Source organism: Gallinula chloropus (assembly GCF_964237585.1).
Source record: "Gallinula chloropus genome assembly, chromosome: 1".
In the NCBI taxonomy this organism is placed as follows: Eukaryota; Metazoa; Chordata; class Aves; order Gruiformes; family Rallidae; genus Gallinula; species Gallinula chloropus.
In genome coordinates this window covers 100,114,173-100,132,999 of record NC_140085.1, presented here as the reverse complement: position 1 = coordinate 100,132,999, position 18,827 = coordinate 100,114,173, and the positions used below count along the sequence as shown (strand labels likewise).

General features: G+C 48.1%; 1 protein-coding gene across 1 annotated transcript; it reads left to right on the top strand.

The window, feature by feature from the left end:
• The first annotated feature begins 5,376 nt into the window (after positions 1-5,376).
• Positions 5,377-18,585, top strand: STYXL2 (serine/threonine/tyrosine interacting like 2). Its single transcript, XM_084279545.1, has 6 exons — positions 5,377-5,515; positions 6,268-6,400; positions 8,597-8,691; positions 10,999-11,230; positions 11,982-12,199; positions 14,757-18,585. The coding sequence occupies exons 2-6, from the start codon at positions 6,288-6,290 to the stop codon at positions 17,594-17,596; spliced, it is 3,498 nt and encodes a 1,165-aa protein (XP_084135671.1). The 5' UTR covers positions 5,377-5,515; positions 6,268-6,287; the 3' UTR covers positions 17,597-18,585.
• Positions 18,586-18,827: the final 242 nt, after the last annotated feature.

Below are 18,827 nucleotides of genomic sequence, written 5' to 3'. Positions count from 1 at the left end.
AGGTGCATAGAGCAAGAGAAGAGGCGAACCCGAGGGTGTGGTGACTGGGAGCGTCCCTGGGAGTGACAATCGAAGTCATCCATGTGACAACATGTAACTAGGGGAGGATAAGCCTGATTCATCTTAAATATTTATTAAAGGAGCCTTAGGCCAGAGTTAGAAAGGTATTGAAGTGTTTCACAATGTGGGCAGCTGCCCACATCCAGGACCTGAGGTGCCTAAGTCCGCTTGCTTTCAATACCTGCAAGAGTATCTATCTAATTTATGAGAATCTGATGACTATGGATTATCTAAATACAAGTGCAATACATTGTAGTCGGGTTCTTGCACTCTTTGTCCAATCAGCTCCCAGTGTGTGGCTTGCAGAACAGCTGTAAGAACCAAAGGTCCTTTCTGCTGACGAAGGCTGTTAGATAAACCAGTCAGTGGCTCGTAGCATGCTAGCTACGTATCCATGGAGGCATGCGCTCTGAAAGTCCAGCCACTGCTCATCCAAGTAGCAGGGGGTGTCTCCATCTGGGATAGTGTCCTGGTTTCGGTCAGGATGGAGTTAACTTCTTTTGTAGCAGCGGATGGAATGCTGTGTTTGAGAGTTAAATGAAAGCAGTGCTGATAACACCCTGATGTTTTTAGTTGAGTCAAGCAGTCAAGGACTTTCTCAGCTCTTCATATTTCTCTATTCATGAGAAAGGAGGGGCGAAGCCAGGACAGGTGACCCAAGCTGGCCAAGGAGAGTATTCCACGCCAGTTACGTCCTGCCCAGTATATCGGGGGCTGACGGGAGGAAGAACAGGGGCGGCTCCGGGACGCGCGGTTCTTGGGGGACGGTCGGGTTCCGGGACGGCTCTGGGTGGCACGGCCTGAGTTGTGGGTTTGGTGAGAAACTGCCTTGTGTATCAACAGCTTCATATGTTTTTTGCTCTAAAGTCCTGTCAGCATTGTTATATTGTATCTTTCTGCTATTTTAGTAAACTATCCTTATCCCAACCCATAGGCTCTTGGTTTCTTGGTTTTGGGGTTGTTATTTGCCCCTTCCTTTTCCCTTCCCTTGCCTCACACCCCACCCCCACTCCCCTTCTCCCCCTCCTATTTTCCTTTACAGAGCAGGCAGCTGCGTGGATCTCAGCTCTCAGCCGGGGTAAAACCACGACAGATAGTCATCTATGCTCTATTTCTAGCATTTGAGAGACAAAGTCACAGTGTTTGATAGATCTTTAGGCATCCGAAATGGGGACTTTGTGTATTTAGACATTATTTTCAAATGAAATTAATCATACTCTCGAAGCAGCAATAATATTGATGATCTTTGTTTTGATTGTTGAAGGAGGCTACCTCAAAAGTGAATGTCCACACTGGAGTGTAGTCTACACTACAGTGTACTGCGGGCTCTCTTTGGTCCAGTAAAGTGGATCTTGTGCTGGCCCCATACTTGCATGGTAAACCCTCCAAGAAACATGCTAAAAATTGCATTTTTGTCTACACGGCAGTTGTTCGAAACACCTCCAAGACAATGAAGCTTATGAGACACAGCAAATCCAATCCCTCTGATAGAAATGACAGTCTGTACTTCTGTGCTTGATATGGCACCTCAGTTCTCTTCAGAAAAACTGTTGGCACAAAGCAAATTCAAGCCTGAAACTGTGTTCTTTGGCAATCTTCTAAATGGGGACAGCCAGGAGAAAAATCCATCCCGCCGTATGCATCTCATCTTCAATATGCTGCAGGCATTAGGAGGTAGCAAGACCCTGCAAAGAAATGAGAGCTTTTTTCAAAAAAAAAGCTTGCTACCCTCTAAATTTGCTAACAACAAATGACTTAAGATGTAAACAAAACTGGAGCAAGGTCAATAGTCTCTTTTCTCCTCTTTTGTGTCCACAAGGATGAGGTCCCTCACAAGGATGAGTTTCTTAGATTGTTACCTCCTTTAAAGACTTGAAGATCTTTGTGACTATCCCATAGCTTCCAGGGAGAAGATATTTATGTAGGATCTTTACTCTAGCTTCCACGATTTTGATTTTACTCCCATTTAATATTTTAACTGAATTTGATGAACAGGGAAATGACAGAAATGCAGTCACTGTACAACACCTGTCCATACTTCCTCGATTAATTTGCAGTTCTCTAAATCACAGCTTTCAGTAGTCAGTAAACGAACTTGGTTATGATCCCTGACAGACACAGTACTAACCTGGTGAGCTTGCCATTATCATCTTCACAGAAATAAGGCTTTCACTGTCATTTATACAGCCTTTCTTCTCCCCAGTGATGTCAAAACCCACTTGGCAGATTTCAACTAAATTTGTCAGACAGACAGTGATCTTAAAGATGGGAAGTTTCTTTCAATCTCATAAAAATCAGCTTTCCCAATTGGTTGGGATAAGGGATAAATCTAAATTAATGATGCCTCTTAGGCATTAACCATTATCCTCCATCCCAGGAAGCTGTGGCTGCACTATCAATGACCCTAACCATGCTCTGTGTCATCTCTTGCACAACCAGGCAGATGGGGAAGTATGGTATAGCGAGCAGTCACGGTTGGCAAGAGCTGATGGCTGCGCTGGGGAGGAGGGACAGACACTGGATCTCACCTCACGGTCCGTAACTTGGACAGGCTGCCTTACCTGGTGTCCGTGTGGAAATACAGAGTCACTGTGGGAAGAGTTTTACCCTGCCTCTGTCAGCCTCTATCAGTTGCTTTACACATAAATAAGTTGGTGCCAAGATTGATAATGTTCTGTTGTTTTGGAGACTGCCCTGTTTTTTTTTCTGGGATAAAGTTAATTTTCACCAGAAGCTGGGATAGGAGGAAGCCTGAATGAGCCACAGGGATGACTGATAGAGTCATGCTCGGTGTATAAGAGGGGAGCTGGCCAGGGAGGAGGGAGTGCTGCTTGGGACAGACTGAGCATCCAGCTCCAGGCGGTGAACAAATCGCATTGTCTATCACCTGCTTTGTATACTCTAAGTACTGTTGTTGTTATTTTCCTCTTCCTTTGCTCTCCCAGTAAACTGTCCTCATCCCAACGAGTTTTACCTTTTTCTTTTGATTCTCTTCCACATCCCACTGGGGGCAACGAGGAGCAAGCTGCTGCCTGGGGCTGAACCGCAACAGAGACTTCGCTAAATAAGACGGATTTTCTCGGTGTGAGAACGTAGGCTGAGAATACCTGACACTCGTGTAAATCTTATATTTATAAGACACTTGTTTAGATGCACTTTATTTATCCTTATTTAGGCCTAGATTGGAAAGAGTAGCTCAGGCACTTCAATCCTGTCACTTTTCCCTGACAGTCCTGGTTGGGGCCCTCAGGAACTGCTGATAAATGCAAGGAGCAAATGTACAGTTTACCTGCAAGAAGTCAGTAGAGCTGCCCAAACAGAAAGACTGGGACAGCTGGTGATTTTCCTTTCATTTCTGGGTTGACTTACTTTCCCTGTCGAGTGTGGGCTGCCAAAACTCAGCAGGCATCAGCACCACAGCTCAGGGAACTGCCATAGGTACTGGCAACACTGCCAAAGCTTGGCTGTGGCCCTACGCAGGGCTGTGCCATAGCGTAGGCTGACACACATCGACTTCTTCATCACTCACCCATGGGCAATGCCAACCCTTAAAGTCTTATTTTTCCTTATAGCTGCAACTCTGCATATCTTTTTTGCTGATATATAGGATTTTTAGCTTTGTTAAATAAAACTGCCATTGACATGAAAAGCTTTAAGAGAAAACTAGGGTGACTTCATTATCTTGCCAAAAATACATACTCTGATCAGGCTCCCCTATAAAAGCCAATGCGGATTAATCCATAGGTAGCATAGTGCTAACACTGTAAATGATTCTAACTCCTGGTAAGACAGAGAAAGAGGAACCTTCCATTGAGATCCCATCTTTTCCATCTAATTGGGCAGCACCTGGCCTTGTTCGGTCTGGGTTCCTCTAGGAGTGGATATATGAATCGCCACCAGTGGATCCCCAGCCCCTTGCAGCTTGTTGCTCTGTGCTGTGCCTGCGTGTGCTAGCATCCTTCCTCTCTTCTACATGGTCACCTGCATCCCATAAAGCAACCACCTGTAACAAGCAGCGAGGAGGAGCTGCCAGGCTGCCTCCTGCCTGTGTGTTCTCTACAAGTCTGCAGCATAGCGAATCCCACCCTCATCGCTACATGAGAACGGTTGCAGTGGGCAGGGCTTTCAGGTCTAGCCATCATCCCCCTCTGCAGTTGTACCCTAAAGATTCACAAAAAGCATTTTCAGAAGCAGCTCAGTGACTTAAAAGCATAGTTTGTTACTGGAGGTCAGTGGCTTCCACAACATTTAGGTCCTTTGAAAACTGTTCACCAATAATAAAAGAGTCCATAGGAAAATGTCTTTAGATCACGACTCAATTAGCAGTAATTAACAAGAACACATGTGGCACTGCATCACGGAAGTGGCTGAAAATTGCATTGCCCAAGGGAGACAGCTGTAGGATCGACACAATTCATCCTCATTTGGTACATGAAACTGTTAGGATGTCTTCAAAACAGCAATCAGTTAATCCATTTCCACCCCTGATGTGACACCCGAGATTCCATACACCACCTCCTCTTGTTCCTACTTGCTCGCTGCAGTGACTGTATTAACACAAGTCTGGGCTGTGAGCACGCAGAGACTCGAGTGCCTGTTTCATGGCTCTTCACTGCCATGATGCAGCAGAAGAGGCCCCATCCCCATGTGGGGGTGCAGCAGTCACTTGTATTAGAAGGAAGGAGGGTATGCAGGTTCTGCTGAGCTTGATGCAGCAGCAAAGGTATCTGTGGTATGAGATAAGTCAGTTCTCTTTTCCACTTCTTTTCTTGTTTGCTTGTTTGTTTGCAGTGGAATGTCACTGCATGACTCAGAACTGGTGCCCCAGCGTAGGTAAATAGCACTTAGGCTTTCATCTGGTCTGTCCTGGACCAGCCTGGCTCATAGGCTTTGCTGGGGAGTCAAGAGATAGGAACTGGAGAATGTTGTGGGCAGCCATATCAAAGACCAGGCACTTGACATGTAGTCTACTTCTAGTACGCTTGGAGTGGCTCAATCTGCAGTTACCCAAGGACATCAGAGGTCATACCAGCTTTTCAAGTTGTGCCTGGTGGGATCCCACCACCCTTTAAACCTCCCTGCAGGCAGATGTCTAGCCTCACTGTCTCTGGGCTTTTCCCTGGACTCCTTCTGCCACTGGGAAGTGTCAGAGGATCCAGCTCACAGTGAGGAAGGAGTTAAGTGCTTGACCAGCTGCTGTCTATGAGGCACTGAATTCTTTCCCGTGCAATCTAGCAGCCAGCATCAGGACAACACTATATTTAGAAAGCTGATAAAGGTTTAGTGCCAACAGTTGTCCTGCCTCTTGAGGAAGAAACCACAGAGGGAGCGAGAGGGGGCAGCTTATTTTTCTCCCCCCGGTACCGTTCCCTGCCAGCTTTCCTGCCCTCTTCACCGGACTCCTTTGCTGTGCCTCCGGCAGGGACCCCTCGGTGGAGTCGTCCAAGCACGGGGTGTAAGTACCCTTTTCCTTGCCCCCCTGCCTCCCTGCTCTGCTCACTGCCCGGTGAGGGACAAAGGCTCCTTAGCCCAGTTAGTGACATGAGGCTGTGGCCCTCCTGCCTGTGGCCAACTGCCGGAGCCCTCCAGAGCTGCTGCTGCCTGTCATGGCGCAGTGAGGCCGGACTCACTCTGGCTGGATCTGCCGAAGCGTTGGCTGCTGTGTTTTCATACTCTGAACCGAGCTATGGCCCCCTCGCTCTCCCATGGCAGGCTCCCCACAAAGGATTACAAGGACAAAGTCCCAAGGCTTAAAGCGCTTTTGGCCTTGAGCTTTAGGAGCGTTTCATTTTGGGGAGGCAAGATCTCATGTTTCTTTCCCCCAGTGCTCCTTCCAGTGGGGCTCTGGCTGTGTACAGCTTCTTCCAGCCACCCTGCATGAGCTGAGCTGGCCGGGGGGAGGATAGAGTTTCTGCCCCGCCACCCCTTCCTTCCTGGCCTTCCTGCGTGCTTACTCACAGGCAAGAAGGGCATCAGTGCTCACTGGGCAGCAGCCAGGGGCCTGCACAAGGCCTTGGAATAGCAGGCGCCCTGGCTGCGGAGCCAGCGTGGCTGGCTCAGCAAGGGCTGCTTGTGGGGTTGTGGGAACTAGAAGCAGCAGCCCCTTCTGCTGCAAACCCCCTGCCACCACCACCGCCTCACGGCCAGGGATGTTCTCCCACACACACCTCTGTAATAACCCTCTCTCCTGCTGTGCTGCCCTTGTAGTGGACTCTATTGCAGCCGCCATGGCCAGTGGCAGAGATTCGGACAGCGAGCAGGTGGTGCCTGGTGAGGAGGATGAGGGACCGGACGTGAAGGCCGTGCAGGCCCACTATCTGCGCAGCCCCTCACCCAGCCGGTGAGTATGCTTGCCACAGGCACTGCCATGGCCTCCCTGTAGCACGTGGTAGATCAGCTTGTCTTCCCTGCCTCATCCTCTCACGTTCACCCCGCTGCTGAAACTTCTGATCCGGATTTCAGCTCTTCCCAAATTCAGCCCTGTCTTTCTGTCTATTATAAGGACCTGTGGATTTTTTTAATGCTGATGTTAGTCCTTCCCAGCCCCAGAAAGACCAAGAGTCTTTGGATTTGGGCTTGGTTCACAGCCATCTTTAGCTACAGGATTCAGGCACCGAACAGGAGGCTGTCTCAGTGCGAGTGAAAAGTTGAGTTACCTCAAGTGAAAGAGGCATGATTGGATGTGTTTTCCCCTAACAGAAGGAAAAGCACGTCCCTTTGTACTCTTTCTGTAATGCAAAGCTTTCTGCAGATGTTTTATCCAAAGCCAGGGAGTAGGGATTGAGTTTGCAAAGAACCTGCCCCAGTGGCCCTCAACAAGTAGGAGGTTCTGAAACGGTCCCCAGTAACTGTGAGGCACTGCAGAAGAATGAAGGCAGGGTGCTTGTTTCACTTAGCTGCATTTATTTAAACATTGTTTAGGAAGTTCACTGAGCTCACACAAAGCAAAATTCTGTGTTGAACTTGGTAAATCACTCTCCTACTGCTTATCAGCCACTCAAAATGAACCAAAGCACTTCTCCAGCTTATTCCCTTCCTTTCCCTTCCCTTCCATGTTGTTTTCCTTCTCTTTTTTTCCTTGCTGTCAATGCCAAAAGCAGTCATGATGACGGCAAGGTCCTTTACAACCAGAATGAGGAGGCCCTTGAAGCATCCAGGCTTTGGCAGCTCCGCACCTGTGTGTTTCATGGGTGCTCGGGGCAGCTACAGGTAAAGCGTGTTAAGGCTGTGGTGGCAGATCATCACTGGCTGTTAGCTTTTAGTGAGCTTGGAGGTGACCTTTACAGCAACAGGAATTGAAGGCAGGGCATAGCCACAAATTTGTGTCAGCTCCTGTAAATGAGACAGAGACTCCCCTTGCTCATCCCAGAAACTCCTTTGAAGAGCTAGAAAAGGATTACTTTTCAGTCACGCTTGACAACTGCTGGAACCCAACTAAATGACCTAGATGAGCCCATTAAGTGGTTTCTGATGGCTGTGGCTTCCATTTTGCTTCTGGAAGAGGAAAGCAGCTTAATCCTTCGGACACTTTGCTGCACCCTGACTGCACATTCATCACCCTCCCTCTCTTGCTTTAATTAAACAAAAATAAACAGTATGTTGCAGGTTCTGCAAGCCTGCATTGGCAGGCAGCTTCTGTGGTGGCAGCTAACTCGTCCTCATGGTCCTTACCCTCTGTTTGGAAGGCAACATAGAGGGTGTGCATTGGGGGAAAAGCTCCCTAAAATACTGTGTTAAGATGGTCTAAGTAGGAAGAAGAGATGTGCTTGCACTGCACAGGTGGGCTCTGACGGAAATGGATTTGCTTTCAAGATGGTGTCCCATTTTTGCTTAACAAGAACTTAAGTTCTTGGTGCTGTGTGTCAGAGAACTCCCTTCAGAGGCATGTGTGGGTTTCAGAGTTGTTTCTGACCTGCAGTTGGACAGCAGCATGTGAGTGGGGGCACTGACCACAGATTTATGCTGTGAAGTGACTAGTGTACCAAGGAAGAGATTCACCAGCTTCAGTCTTAATGCTTGCATTGCAGCTCACAGTGGCTCAAGGGACACTTGTAGGCAATTAGCTAACAGAAAGAAATCACAAGAGTTTCCTAGCATCCTCTGGTTCGAATTGTTCAAGAAGTTTTATTTAGGACAATGTTTATCTGTCTGTGTGAGAGCTACCTGTGAGACCGTCCCTTGTGACCACCTCCCTCCCAGTCTCAAACCAGACACTGATCTTCTCTACCTAAAAACTCCTCCACCGGTCCCTTCTCTTGCACCCTCAGCCCACTGCAACTCCTCCCCATGGGACTTGTCTGCATCCTGACAACACTGGATAGAAGGCATATTTGAAGCCTGTAGTGCCATGCTGGAGGGCAGGGTGGGAGAGAGGGGTGGGAAAAGAGCTGAGGCTTCCCTTCCACCATCAGCAGATCCTTGCTGCCCCAGTTCCCTGCCATTCTCTTCCGGGGTGGGTGAAAAGGGCTGAAGTCCTGGAGATGGGATCCCCATGGAGGAAGTCATTTGCCTAATAGGCAGTGTGGTTGGTTGGCAGGTTTTCAGTGGTATCGGACACTGATACAGAGAGCATCTTCATGGATCCAATCCATCTGTCATCTGCTGTGGCTGCGAAACAAATCATTAATGAAGGTAAGAGGAGGAAGTGTAAAAGAACTATGTAAGTAACAGAGACTGGAGTTGCACTTATTTTGCCTTTCTCATCCAGAGATCGTAAAGTGATTGTGATTGTTTGACCCTGGCTGGAGGTCAGATGCCCAATAAAGCTGCTCTATCACTCCCCTTTTCAGCTGGACAGAGGAGAAAATATACATTGAGAGGCTCAGGAGTCGAGATAAGGGCAGGGAGAGATCATTCCCCAATCAGCGTCACGGGCACAACAGACTCAACATGGAATTTAAAAAAATCTAATTGATGACACTACACACACAGAGCCAGTGAAACCAGAGTTGGGTAATGAGAAGTGCAGCCAAATCTTAAACACCTTCTCCTAGCCCTCCCTTCTTTGTGGACTCATTCATTTCTCTTCCCTCCTGTGCCAGGTGTCACAGGGGAAAACAAGTAATGGGGCTTTCAGTCAGTTCCTCACGAGTTGTTTTCCCTCTTAACAGGGATGGGGGGCATTCCTCACACCCTTCCCCTGCTGCACAGTGGGGTCCCACCCATGGGAGACAGTCCTCCATGAACTTCTCCAATGCGAGTCCTTTCCCACAGGGCTTCAGCTCTTCACCAACTGCCCCAGCGTGGGTCCCTTCTATGGGATGCAGCCCCTCAGGCCCAGACTGCTCCAGCCTGGTCCCCCACAGAATCACAAGTCCCCACAGCAAACCTGCTCCAGCGTGGGCCGCTCTCTCCATGGGCTGCAGGTCCTGCCAGGACCTTACTGAAACATGGGTCACAGCATCTTCCATATGTCTCCGTCCGCTCCAGTGTGGGGCCTCTCCATGGGCCACAGGTGGGATCTCTGCTCCCCACCATCTTCCATGGGCTGCAGGGGGACACCCGCTTCACCACGGGTTTCTCCTTGAGCTGCAGGGGAATCTCTCTCTCCAGCACCCGGAGTGCCTCCTCCCCGCCCCTTCACTGACCTTGGTGCCTGCACAGTTCCTTACATCTCACTCCCGTCTCTAGTGGCAAAAAGCAGCTGCTTGTGGGTTTTTTCTCCTAAATATGATTCCCAGAGGCGCTGTGACCATCACTGATGGGCTCAGCCTTGGTCAGTGGCGGGTCTGGCCTTGAGCTGGCTGGTGTTTACTCTCTGGGGCCTGCAGAGAGCTTCTGGCTGCTTCTTGCAGAAGCCACCCCTGCAGCTCCCCCCTTCTCCGCCAGAACCCACCGTGCGAAACCACAACAATGATAAAAAAGTCTTCATGAGAAACCCCACGTGAGATAGAGGTGAAAAACCATAAAGAAAGAACAGTTTACAGAAAGGTTTGGTGTCTGGGTTTGAAGGTGTGCGCTGAACCTGTGGCAGAATCCTGCACTGGAGTGGTGAGTGTAGTTTGCTGGTTGCTGAATAGAGTAGAACAGAATAAAATAAAATAAATAAGGAGAAAGGAAGGGAAAGGGGAAAGGAGAGGTAAGAAGAGCAAAGGAGGAGAGGAGAGGAGAGGAGAGGAGAGGAGAGGAGAGGAGAGGAGAGGAGAGGAGAGGAGAGGAGAGGAGAGGAGAGGAGAGGAGAGGAGAGGAGAGGAGAGGAGAGGAGAGGAGAGGAGAGGAGAGGAGAGGAGAGGAGAGGAGAGGAGAGGAGAGGAGAGGAGAGGAGAGGAGAGGAGAGGAGAGGAGAGGAGAGGAGAGGAGAGGAGAGGAGAGGAGAGGAGAGGAGAGGAGAGGAGAGGAGAGGAGAGGAGAGGGGGAGAGGTAAGGGAAAGAGAAGGAAAGGAGGAAAGGAAAAAAGAAAAAATAAAAGAAGAAAAGACTCTCAAATGTCGACAGGCCCAGGGCATTGACCACCTCTCTAGGAAGCCTGTTCCAGAGTTTCACCACCCTCTCAGTAAAGAAATGCTTCCCAATGTCCGGTCTAAACCTCCCCTGATGCAGCTTTCAACTATTCCCACACATTCTGTCACTGGATCCCAGGGAGAAGATTCGCTCAACACATCCCTCTGCTTCCCTTCCTCAAGAAGGTGCCGTGCATTATTGAAGGTGCAGACAGTGAGTGCATTATCCTGGGGCTAGAAGGAGCGTGCCGTGTACTTCCAGCCCTGTGGCCAGTGTGGGTCCTAGGACTGGGGACAGTGCAATAAGCTTTTCCCCTTAGTGGCTACCTCAGGGCTACTAGATAAAGATGTGCATGCACAGGTATGCATTGCAGACAGGGCGGTGTGATGTTACTGGGGATAAAAGCAAGCTACAAGGCTTGTCCCAGGAGCAAAGAATGCCAGGTCACACCTTGCATTGTTTTTACATGCTTTCAGTTACAATGTCACTTTATTCCAGAACTGAAGACAAAGGACACCAAGGTAGATCCGGTGTGTCCCAGGATGTTAGAGTCTGCCGAGCAGCTGATGGTGGAAGACCTGTACAACCGAGTTAAGGAAAAGATTGATGACACCAGCTTGTTTAACACACCCTGTGTGATGGACTTGCAGAGGGCACTTGTGAAGGACAGGCTGGAGACCCCCAGGGATGCTGTGGATGAAGTCTGGCCTAATGTCTTCATAGCAGAAAAGTAAGTGTCAGCTTTTGCCGTCAAGTTGCACGAGGGTGCAGTGAAAGGTCAGATGGAACCGTTGAAGGCATAACATGTATTACATGAACACCTAATGCCTTTCATCCCTAGAGAGCCCCTAAGTGTTTTTTGGAATATGCTCACAAAGATTTGTGTCTGTAGAACGAAATACTTCTGGAATAGAATCAGCAGCTCTACTGTACTACTTTGATGCCTCAACAATTTAGTAGAGGAAAAGGCAAATGAGCCCAAATTACACTGGTCTGATTGGAATTTGGCTGTGAAAGTGGGACTGAAGCCTTTGTTATATAAAAGAGAATTTTAAAAGATGCACCATAGCAAATACCGAGTGGAAATGGTTATGTCTTCTGTACTACAGCTCAGCTGCCTGAGACACCTGTGCAGGTGACCAGGACAGAATTAGAAGTGGATATAGTTTAAATTACAGAGATAAAAACTGAGACATAAGTAAGCAGCCTGAACCTAGGATGGCAGGATGAGCTTAAAATCAAGCTGGAGTGGAAAGGGAGCATGCAGCTCTACTGGTGATGCGGGTTTCTCATTTTCTTTTTCCAGTGAGTGTTGGAAAGAAACACCTGTAGAACTCTCAAAGGACATTAAGGTCTGAGTGGAGCTACGTGTTGGATGAGTAACACAGACGGAGAACTCCGCAGACCTTGTAGCAGACAGTTTCTTTCCTCCCCAGAAAAGGAGCACTGATAACCTAACATGTTTCTTTTCTCTCCTGCAGAAGTGTTGCAGTGAACAAAAGCCGCTTGAAGCGGCTGGGGATCACACACGTCCTGAATGCAGCCCATGGCACAGGTGTATACACCGGACCAGCTTTCTACAACGGTCTGAATATCCAGTACCTGGGCATCGAGGTGGATGATTTCCCAGACATGGATATCTCCAAGTACTTCCGCCCAGCTGCAGAGTTCCTTGATGAAGCACTTCTGACTTACAGGGGTAAGGGGCGGGGGGGGGGGGAATCCAGTGATTTGAGGATAGTTGGGAATCAGTGGGTGAGGGGTTACTCTGATAAACAGCTATTGCCACATTGGTAAGGCAAATACTTTGTTCTTTGCAGCTAGTCAGGGCAAACACTTCTTGCCTGCTTCTGCCATGCCTCATTCAAAACAGGAGGGAAAAACTAGTGAGAGGAGGCAGTGAGCCATCTCCCTCAGCTGCTTTGGCAGTACTCTGCTATTACAAAGAAGTGAAGCCCTGCTCCAAGAATTTTTTTTTATATTGATATTATATAACACCATGTATATATATTCCTGTATACTGTTGAGTTTCAGTTTTGCAGCTTCAGTGGACAGTTAGAACCATCTTTGTGGAATTCAGCATGAAAACCACCACCACCCTCAGTGGTGTCACTGATATTCTGCATATATGTATGCAATGCGTTACGTTTTTATAGAGAGACAACAGGCTACCTGCTCATAGCAGTGGCAGCAAGAAAAGTGAGACGTTTTGTTAGTGCACCAGAAAAGCTGAGCCGATGTTTGTAGCTCAACCCCACCGCCACCACAAGGAGGGACACTCTACCCGTCTGCGATCTTCCTCGTAGCTCCTGCTGCTACCCCTGGCACGGTGCAGATGCTTACTGCTGCTGGCATCCAGCGACCCGGGGAAAACGATAGCACAGCAGGGACGAGGTGGTTTTCCATGGGGCTGGGGAGCTGAGCCGGCTCGGTACGGGGCCCGGTGAGTACCGGAGCCGGCACGGGAGCTGGGAGGCAGAGGAGCCGTGAAAGAAAGCAGAGGAATGAGATCTCCCCCTTTTGGTGAGCTGTCAGATAGCCTTTACTGGCTGCTAACACGCTGGGAAGGCAACCAAGGCGTGTGATGCTAAGAAAGGTGTGCTGATCTCATCGCTTTGGTGACCAGCGATAGAACCCGAGGGAACATGATGAAGCTGCGACAGGGGAGGTTTATGCTGGATATTAGGAAGAGGTGCTTTACTGGGACGGTGGTCGGGCACTGGCACAGGCTCCCCAGGGCAGGGGTCACAGCACCCAGCTTGGGTGAGTTCAGAAAGCATCTGGACAATACGCTCAGTCCCATGCTCTGACTTGGCTGGCCCTGTGTAGAGCCAGGAGTTGGACTCGATGACCCTTATGGGTCCCTTTCAACTCAGGATGTTCTATGATTTTATGACTTGTAGGAATAGGTGTGGGAGGTAAATACTTGCAGCAACGTTGGCAGTCAGAAAGGTGGTGTTTAAACTGGCTTCATTAAGCTTCAGTGCAAACAGTTTGATCAAACTAGAGTTTATCACACACTCAGAAACAGCAATTTCAGTTATTTGCAGGCTGGCAAAGCCTCATTTCCGCTCTCTTCGTATTTACGAGCTTTTCTGCAACTGTGATTTGCTATAAAATTAACTTTAAAAGAGCCTTCCTCCATGCCAGAGCTTAGTTCCTCTGCGAGCTGTGGTTTCCTTGTGAATGCCACGAAACAAAGCAGCTCCTCAGCTTTTCCTCTAGCTCATGCAGTCACTGTCTGCAGACAGCGGGTCCCACCGCTTTGTAATCAGTTTGTCAGCTCTCTCCTGCTAGTTGCTTGGCTCTCCTGTTCCAAGACACACCGTGGCTCCAGGCTCTGCCCAGCCTACATGTAGCTGTTTGAGTGTAGCTTGTGAAACAGTAGGTCTGAGTTCTGGTAAAAGTGTGATCACAGAATCACAAGGTTGGAAAAGACCTTTAAAATCATCGAGTCCAACCGTACCTGTCCTATGCTAAACCATATCCCTAAGTACCTCATCTACCCTTTTTTAAACACATTCAGGGAAGGTGACTCAACCCCCTCCCTGGGCAGCCTGTTCCAGGCCCCAACAACTCTTTCAGTAAAATTTTTTCCCTAACATCTAATCTGAACCTGCCCTGGCACAGCTTTGTGCCATTGCCCCTTGTTCTATCTCCTGTCACCTGGCTGAAGAGACCATCACCCACCTCTCTACAACCTCCTTTCAGGTAGTTGTAGGCAGTGATGAGGTCTCCCCGAGCCTCCTCCAGGATTAAATTAATATAAAATTGTACTGAAACCCTATAGTGTGCCTTATAAAAAAAAATAAGTTGTTTGCTTATCCCCCCAACACCTTCCTGGAGGCTAATGCTAATATCTCCCTTTTTACATGTGGGGAACCCGGAGCACAGAAAGCCTCAATGCCTTACCCTAAGTCAGCCAGCGAGTCAGGAGTGCAGCGTCTTTCTAATACTTCCTATGAGCTTTTTGATGATCTGGGGAAGTGAAGTGTATAGGTGAAAATACAAACACTATTTAGGTTGTTTGAAAATGGGCCTGCCCAGAGGTTTGGAAACTAATGTGCTTTATATTCATATGCATCTAGATTTTTATTAAGATAAAGCTAACGAATATTAAGCATTGCTTTCAGTCACTGACGTGTATCATCTGCCTGATTTCTAACACTACTCGGGAGGTGCTTTTGTGCCACATATCAGAGCAACCTCTTGTGTTACTGGGGATAGCTAATTACTTTTATATTCCATATCTGCAGGCAAAATCCTTGTCAGCAGTGAAATGGGAATCAGTCGCTCAGCTGTGCTGGTGACGGCTTACCTGATGATCTACCACCATATGACTATTCTGGAGGCTCTGATGACTCTGAGAAAGAAGCGTGCTATTTACCCCAACGACGGCTTTCTGAAACAGCTAAGGGAGCTCAACGAGCAGTTGTTGGAGGAACGAGAGTTGGAGCATACTGGAGATGAAGAAGTCACTCCTAGACAAAGTCCTGTTGTCCATGCAGGGACGACTTCCCAGCTGTCTGGAGATGGGGACTCAGAAAGCATCATGGGAGCCAAAGCTCACTCCATCACAGTAGAAGAAGAGGACACCAGCAGCCTGCTGAGTAATCATACGAGCTCTTCATCAGTGCGAAAAACAAGCTGGGTTTCCAAACACTCTACCCTCATCAGTGAGGCGGAAGAGGAGCAGTTGTATGAGGAATGGAGGAAGAAACAAGGTCTGTCTGCAAAGGAACATGGGGTTAACCATGGAAGAAGGACATCTCCAAACCTTCTGGATCAGGAAGGGGAACAATATGAGGAGGATGTGGAACAGAGGATCCACGACTGGCAGTGCAGAAATGAGAAATACCAAATGGAGGGTGCACGCAGGGAGGAGGATGGAGATTTCAGCACAGGAGGAAGACCTTACCCATCAGGTGAATTCAGTGATGCTGAGAGTGTGAGCAGTTTTGAGATCCGAACCCTAAAAGAGCAGCTGGAAGTCAGTAGCTTTAGCAAGATGAGAAGGAGCCGGACAGGCTCTATGTCTTCAGAGAGCACTTGGGACATGTGGAACCAGAGGCTTCTGGAGATTGAGAAGGAAGCTGCCCAGAGGTATCGTTCTAAGAACAAAAATCATGGGGAGAGACAATCTCCAGAAGCAGGAAGAAAGGAGAGGGATGTGGATGAGGAGAGTGTTTTTTCAGAGAGTAGCTCCTTTTACAATTTCTGCCAAAAGAACAAAGACAAGCTGACTCCTCTAGAAAGGTGGAAGGTCAAGAGGATCCAGTTTGGCTTTCACAAGAAGGATTTAGAACCATCATCATCTTCTGCACCATCTCCAGCAGAAGATGGCAGCCAGGCAGGTGGGGAGGAGACAGAAGGGAAGAGTTTGTCAGACGTCGATCTGACTGCTTACCAGGCTTGGAAAATGAAGCGGCAGAAGAAGGTGGGCAGTGAAAGCAAGGAGGAATTTGTGGAGTTTGCCAAAAGCGAGGATTCTGCTTCAGCTAAAAAGAAGCAGAGGCGTGTGGAGCTCCTTGAACGTTCAAAGAAAATTTTAGAGGAAAGCCAGTCCATGTGCAGCTGGGAGACCGGCAGCACGATGAGTGGGAGTATCCCGCTGTCAGCTTTCTGGCCCTCGGCACCTTCCACAAGCGGAGCTGAGGATGCAGCTTCTGCGCTGAGCATGCAGACAAATCATTCATCTGTTTCACAGGCCAGGAGCAGCACGGGGGCAATGCAGCCTCAAATGCCAAGTATACCCCTTCCCAACCTCCCAGTCGGCCCAGGTGACACAATATCCATGGCGAGCATCCAGAACTGGATCGCTAACGTGGTCAGTGAAACCATTGCTCAAAAGCAGAATGAGATCATGATGCTCTCCCGTCCGTCATCTGCAATGGCCTCCAGCGTAATGTCAGGAGAGCTTGGCAGGCGAGTAGATGATGATAAAGTTTCTCTTCTCAGTGCTCAGAGTGGCTCATCTCTTGGTGTCTCTCAGCTTCGCCAGCAGGACGTGCACAGGGCTGAGTCTCAGTCTGTCCTGTCCTGCAACACCTCAGCGAGCACAAGGACAGAAGGGACAAGTTCAGACATGAAGGCAACACGGACGAGCAAGCCCCTGTACAGCCTCTTTGCTGATGATGTTGACCTAAAGAAACTCAGAAGGAAGGAGAAGGAGATGCAAATGGAAATGAGAGAGAAAATGTCAGATTATCAAATTGAAAAGGTGATCAGGGACAATAAGCGCAGCACTTTATTTAAAAAAAAGGTGACCAAAGGAGAGGAAAATGAAATGGAAGATGACAGAGAGAGTACAACGAGCAGCCACAGGCGCCTGTTGCAAGCAGATCTTGACAGAACCGATGGAGTCTTCGATCCATCCAGTCACCCTGCAAGCACAGGTGCATCAAACTCAGAGACAGAGAGGGACATCACCAAGTGGCTCAGTGGCCTGAAGGCAGAAAGAGAACCACCGTCATATTGTGGTCAAAGTGAGAAGGCTAGAGAGAGATACAGCAGGTCGTCCAAAGTTAGAGAGATGGATTCTGAAACATCCAGTTACAGATTTGCCAGATCCCAAAGAGAAGAGCTAGACAGCTGTTCTTCCTACGAGTCAAAAGGAGATTCCTTGAGAACCACGTCAAGATTTTCCTCTGCTTCTGCAAAAGAGGACAAAAAGATGTATAAGTTCACAAGGTCAAGGGTCAGTGAGACGAGTACCAGAGAAGAGAGCCCAGAGCTGCGTGATTTCAGCCGAACACCTGAACCGTCCTTTGACTCCGAATCCCCTGAACCATCTACACAGAGTCGAGTTAGATCTCATCATGTGGAGGCATGTGAAGAGGAGGCCAGGTCGGACATGTCGGAGTTTGGAGCTAAGAGAAAGTTCACCCAGAGCTTTTCAAAGTCTGAAGAGGATGGCAAGAAGGAGGCAAAGGTGGAACAAAGTGAAGAAAGATTTGCATCTAGACAGTTCTCTCAATACAGGCGAAGCACGCGTAAAGAGGAGGAAGAAGAGATGGATGATGATGCCATTATTGCTGCTTGGAGAAGCCGACTGGAAGAAACTACAGCAAAGCTCCAACGGAGAAGGGAAGAGTGACCAAGATCAGATTACAGGAACACAAGCAGAGCCACCGAGTCCCCGAATCACTCATCATTATATTTCTGATAATCCTTTGTGGTTTGTAGGGCATTTCCTGCAGATACTTCTCTTCTTAATCAAAAGCGATAAAGGGAAGAGGTCAAGTTTTGGAAGTGTTTGTGGTTTGTCAGAAAGAAGATGCTAGTATTAAATGATCAATGTAGGTAGGAACACAATGTTAGAAGCCATTAGGAGCCAGGCGATGTTTCAGCAGCAAAAGCAAGTAATGGTGGCACCTCAATTCAAAAGACCAATCACATCCCGTTTTGGTTATTTCAATTTCCTACTCTCGTTAAAGACTGGACATATTTTTTCTAGGATCTTTTTTGATCATAAATGGAAGAAGCCAACAGCCTTTTCTAGGAACTTGAAGAATGTTCCTCTCTTAATCAGTTTGACTTTGTACTGCTGAGAAGATGTTACCAGGTAGGCTCTATTTTCTGCACCAGTCTTACGAATGTCTACAGAAATAAGGCGGTTCAGGGGAATATGTGTACTGTTTTACTGGGCCACGTAGCAGAAGCAAAGTGAAATACTAGAAAAAAGAAGATGCTTCCTTCTTTTTAGAAGTCCGATGCAGTAATGAATGTATTCCTGTCGTACCGTTGTTTTCTATTAGATGGAGTCGTCGCTGCTCCAGTATGGTCGGTTCCTGCCAATAACTTTGGGTCAACAAAGGAAAAATGCAGTAATATTAACAGCTGTCTAAAAATTACGTCCTGATGCAGTTAAAGAGATGGAATTAGGGTTAGGATTAGTGTTAGCTTAGGCTGGGTTTCTGAAGTACTGACTCCAGCTTATGTATGCAGCTCGGCTAAGCCTGTGCTTTTATGTCTGTAGCCAGATTGTCATGTATTAATTTTCAACATGATTGCCTTAAAAAACAAACAAAAAAAAAAAAGAGTGATGCACAAACTGACCTCATAATAAAATGATGTATAACTTAAGTGTCGGTATAAGGCACAAGTGGTATGTCTGTTGAACGTGGTTCTTAGAAGCTCATTTTTAGGAGCTGGTAGGTTTAGTTGACGTGTTGGGGTTAACGTGTTGTTTGTATGGTGAGCTGGAGAGCCAGACCACTTCTCAGAGTGAGCGGAGGGAGAACAGTCTCCATGTTCATCTGCTTTTGTTGCGGTCTAGAAAGGGCCTTAAATTTTGGTGGGTCGCAGCAGAAGCCACCACGGTAAAG

Bases quoted from the DNA above. Each gene is read 5' to 3' on its own strand.
- STYXL2 (XM_084279545.1), top strand. From the start codon at position 6,288: ATGGCCAGTGGCAGAGATTCGGACAGCGAGCAGGTGGTGCCTGGTGAG. The intron at 11,231-11,981 runs GTAAGTGTCAGC...TCTCTCCTGCAG, and splicing joins AATGTCTTCATAGCAGAAAA to AAGTGTTGCAGTGAACAAAA. The intron at 12,200-14,756 runs GTAAGGGGCGGG...CCATATCTGCAG, and splicing joins AGCACTTCTGACTTACAGGG to GCAAAATCCTTGTCAGCAGT.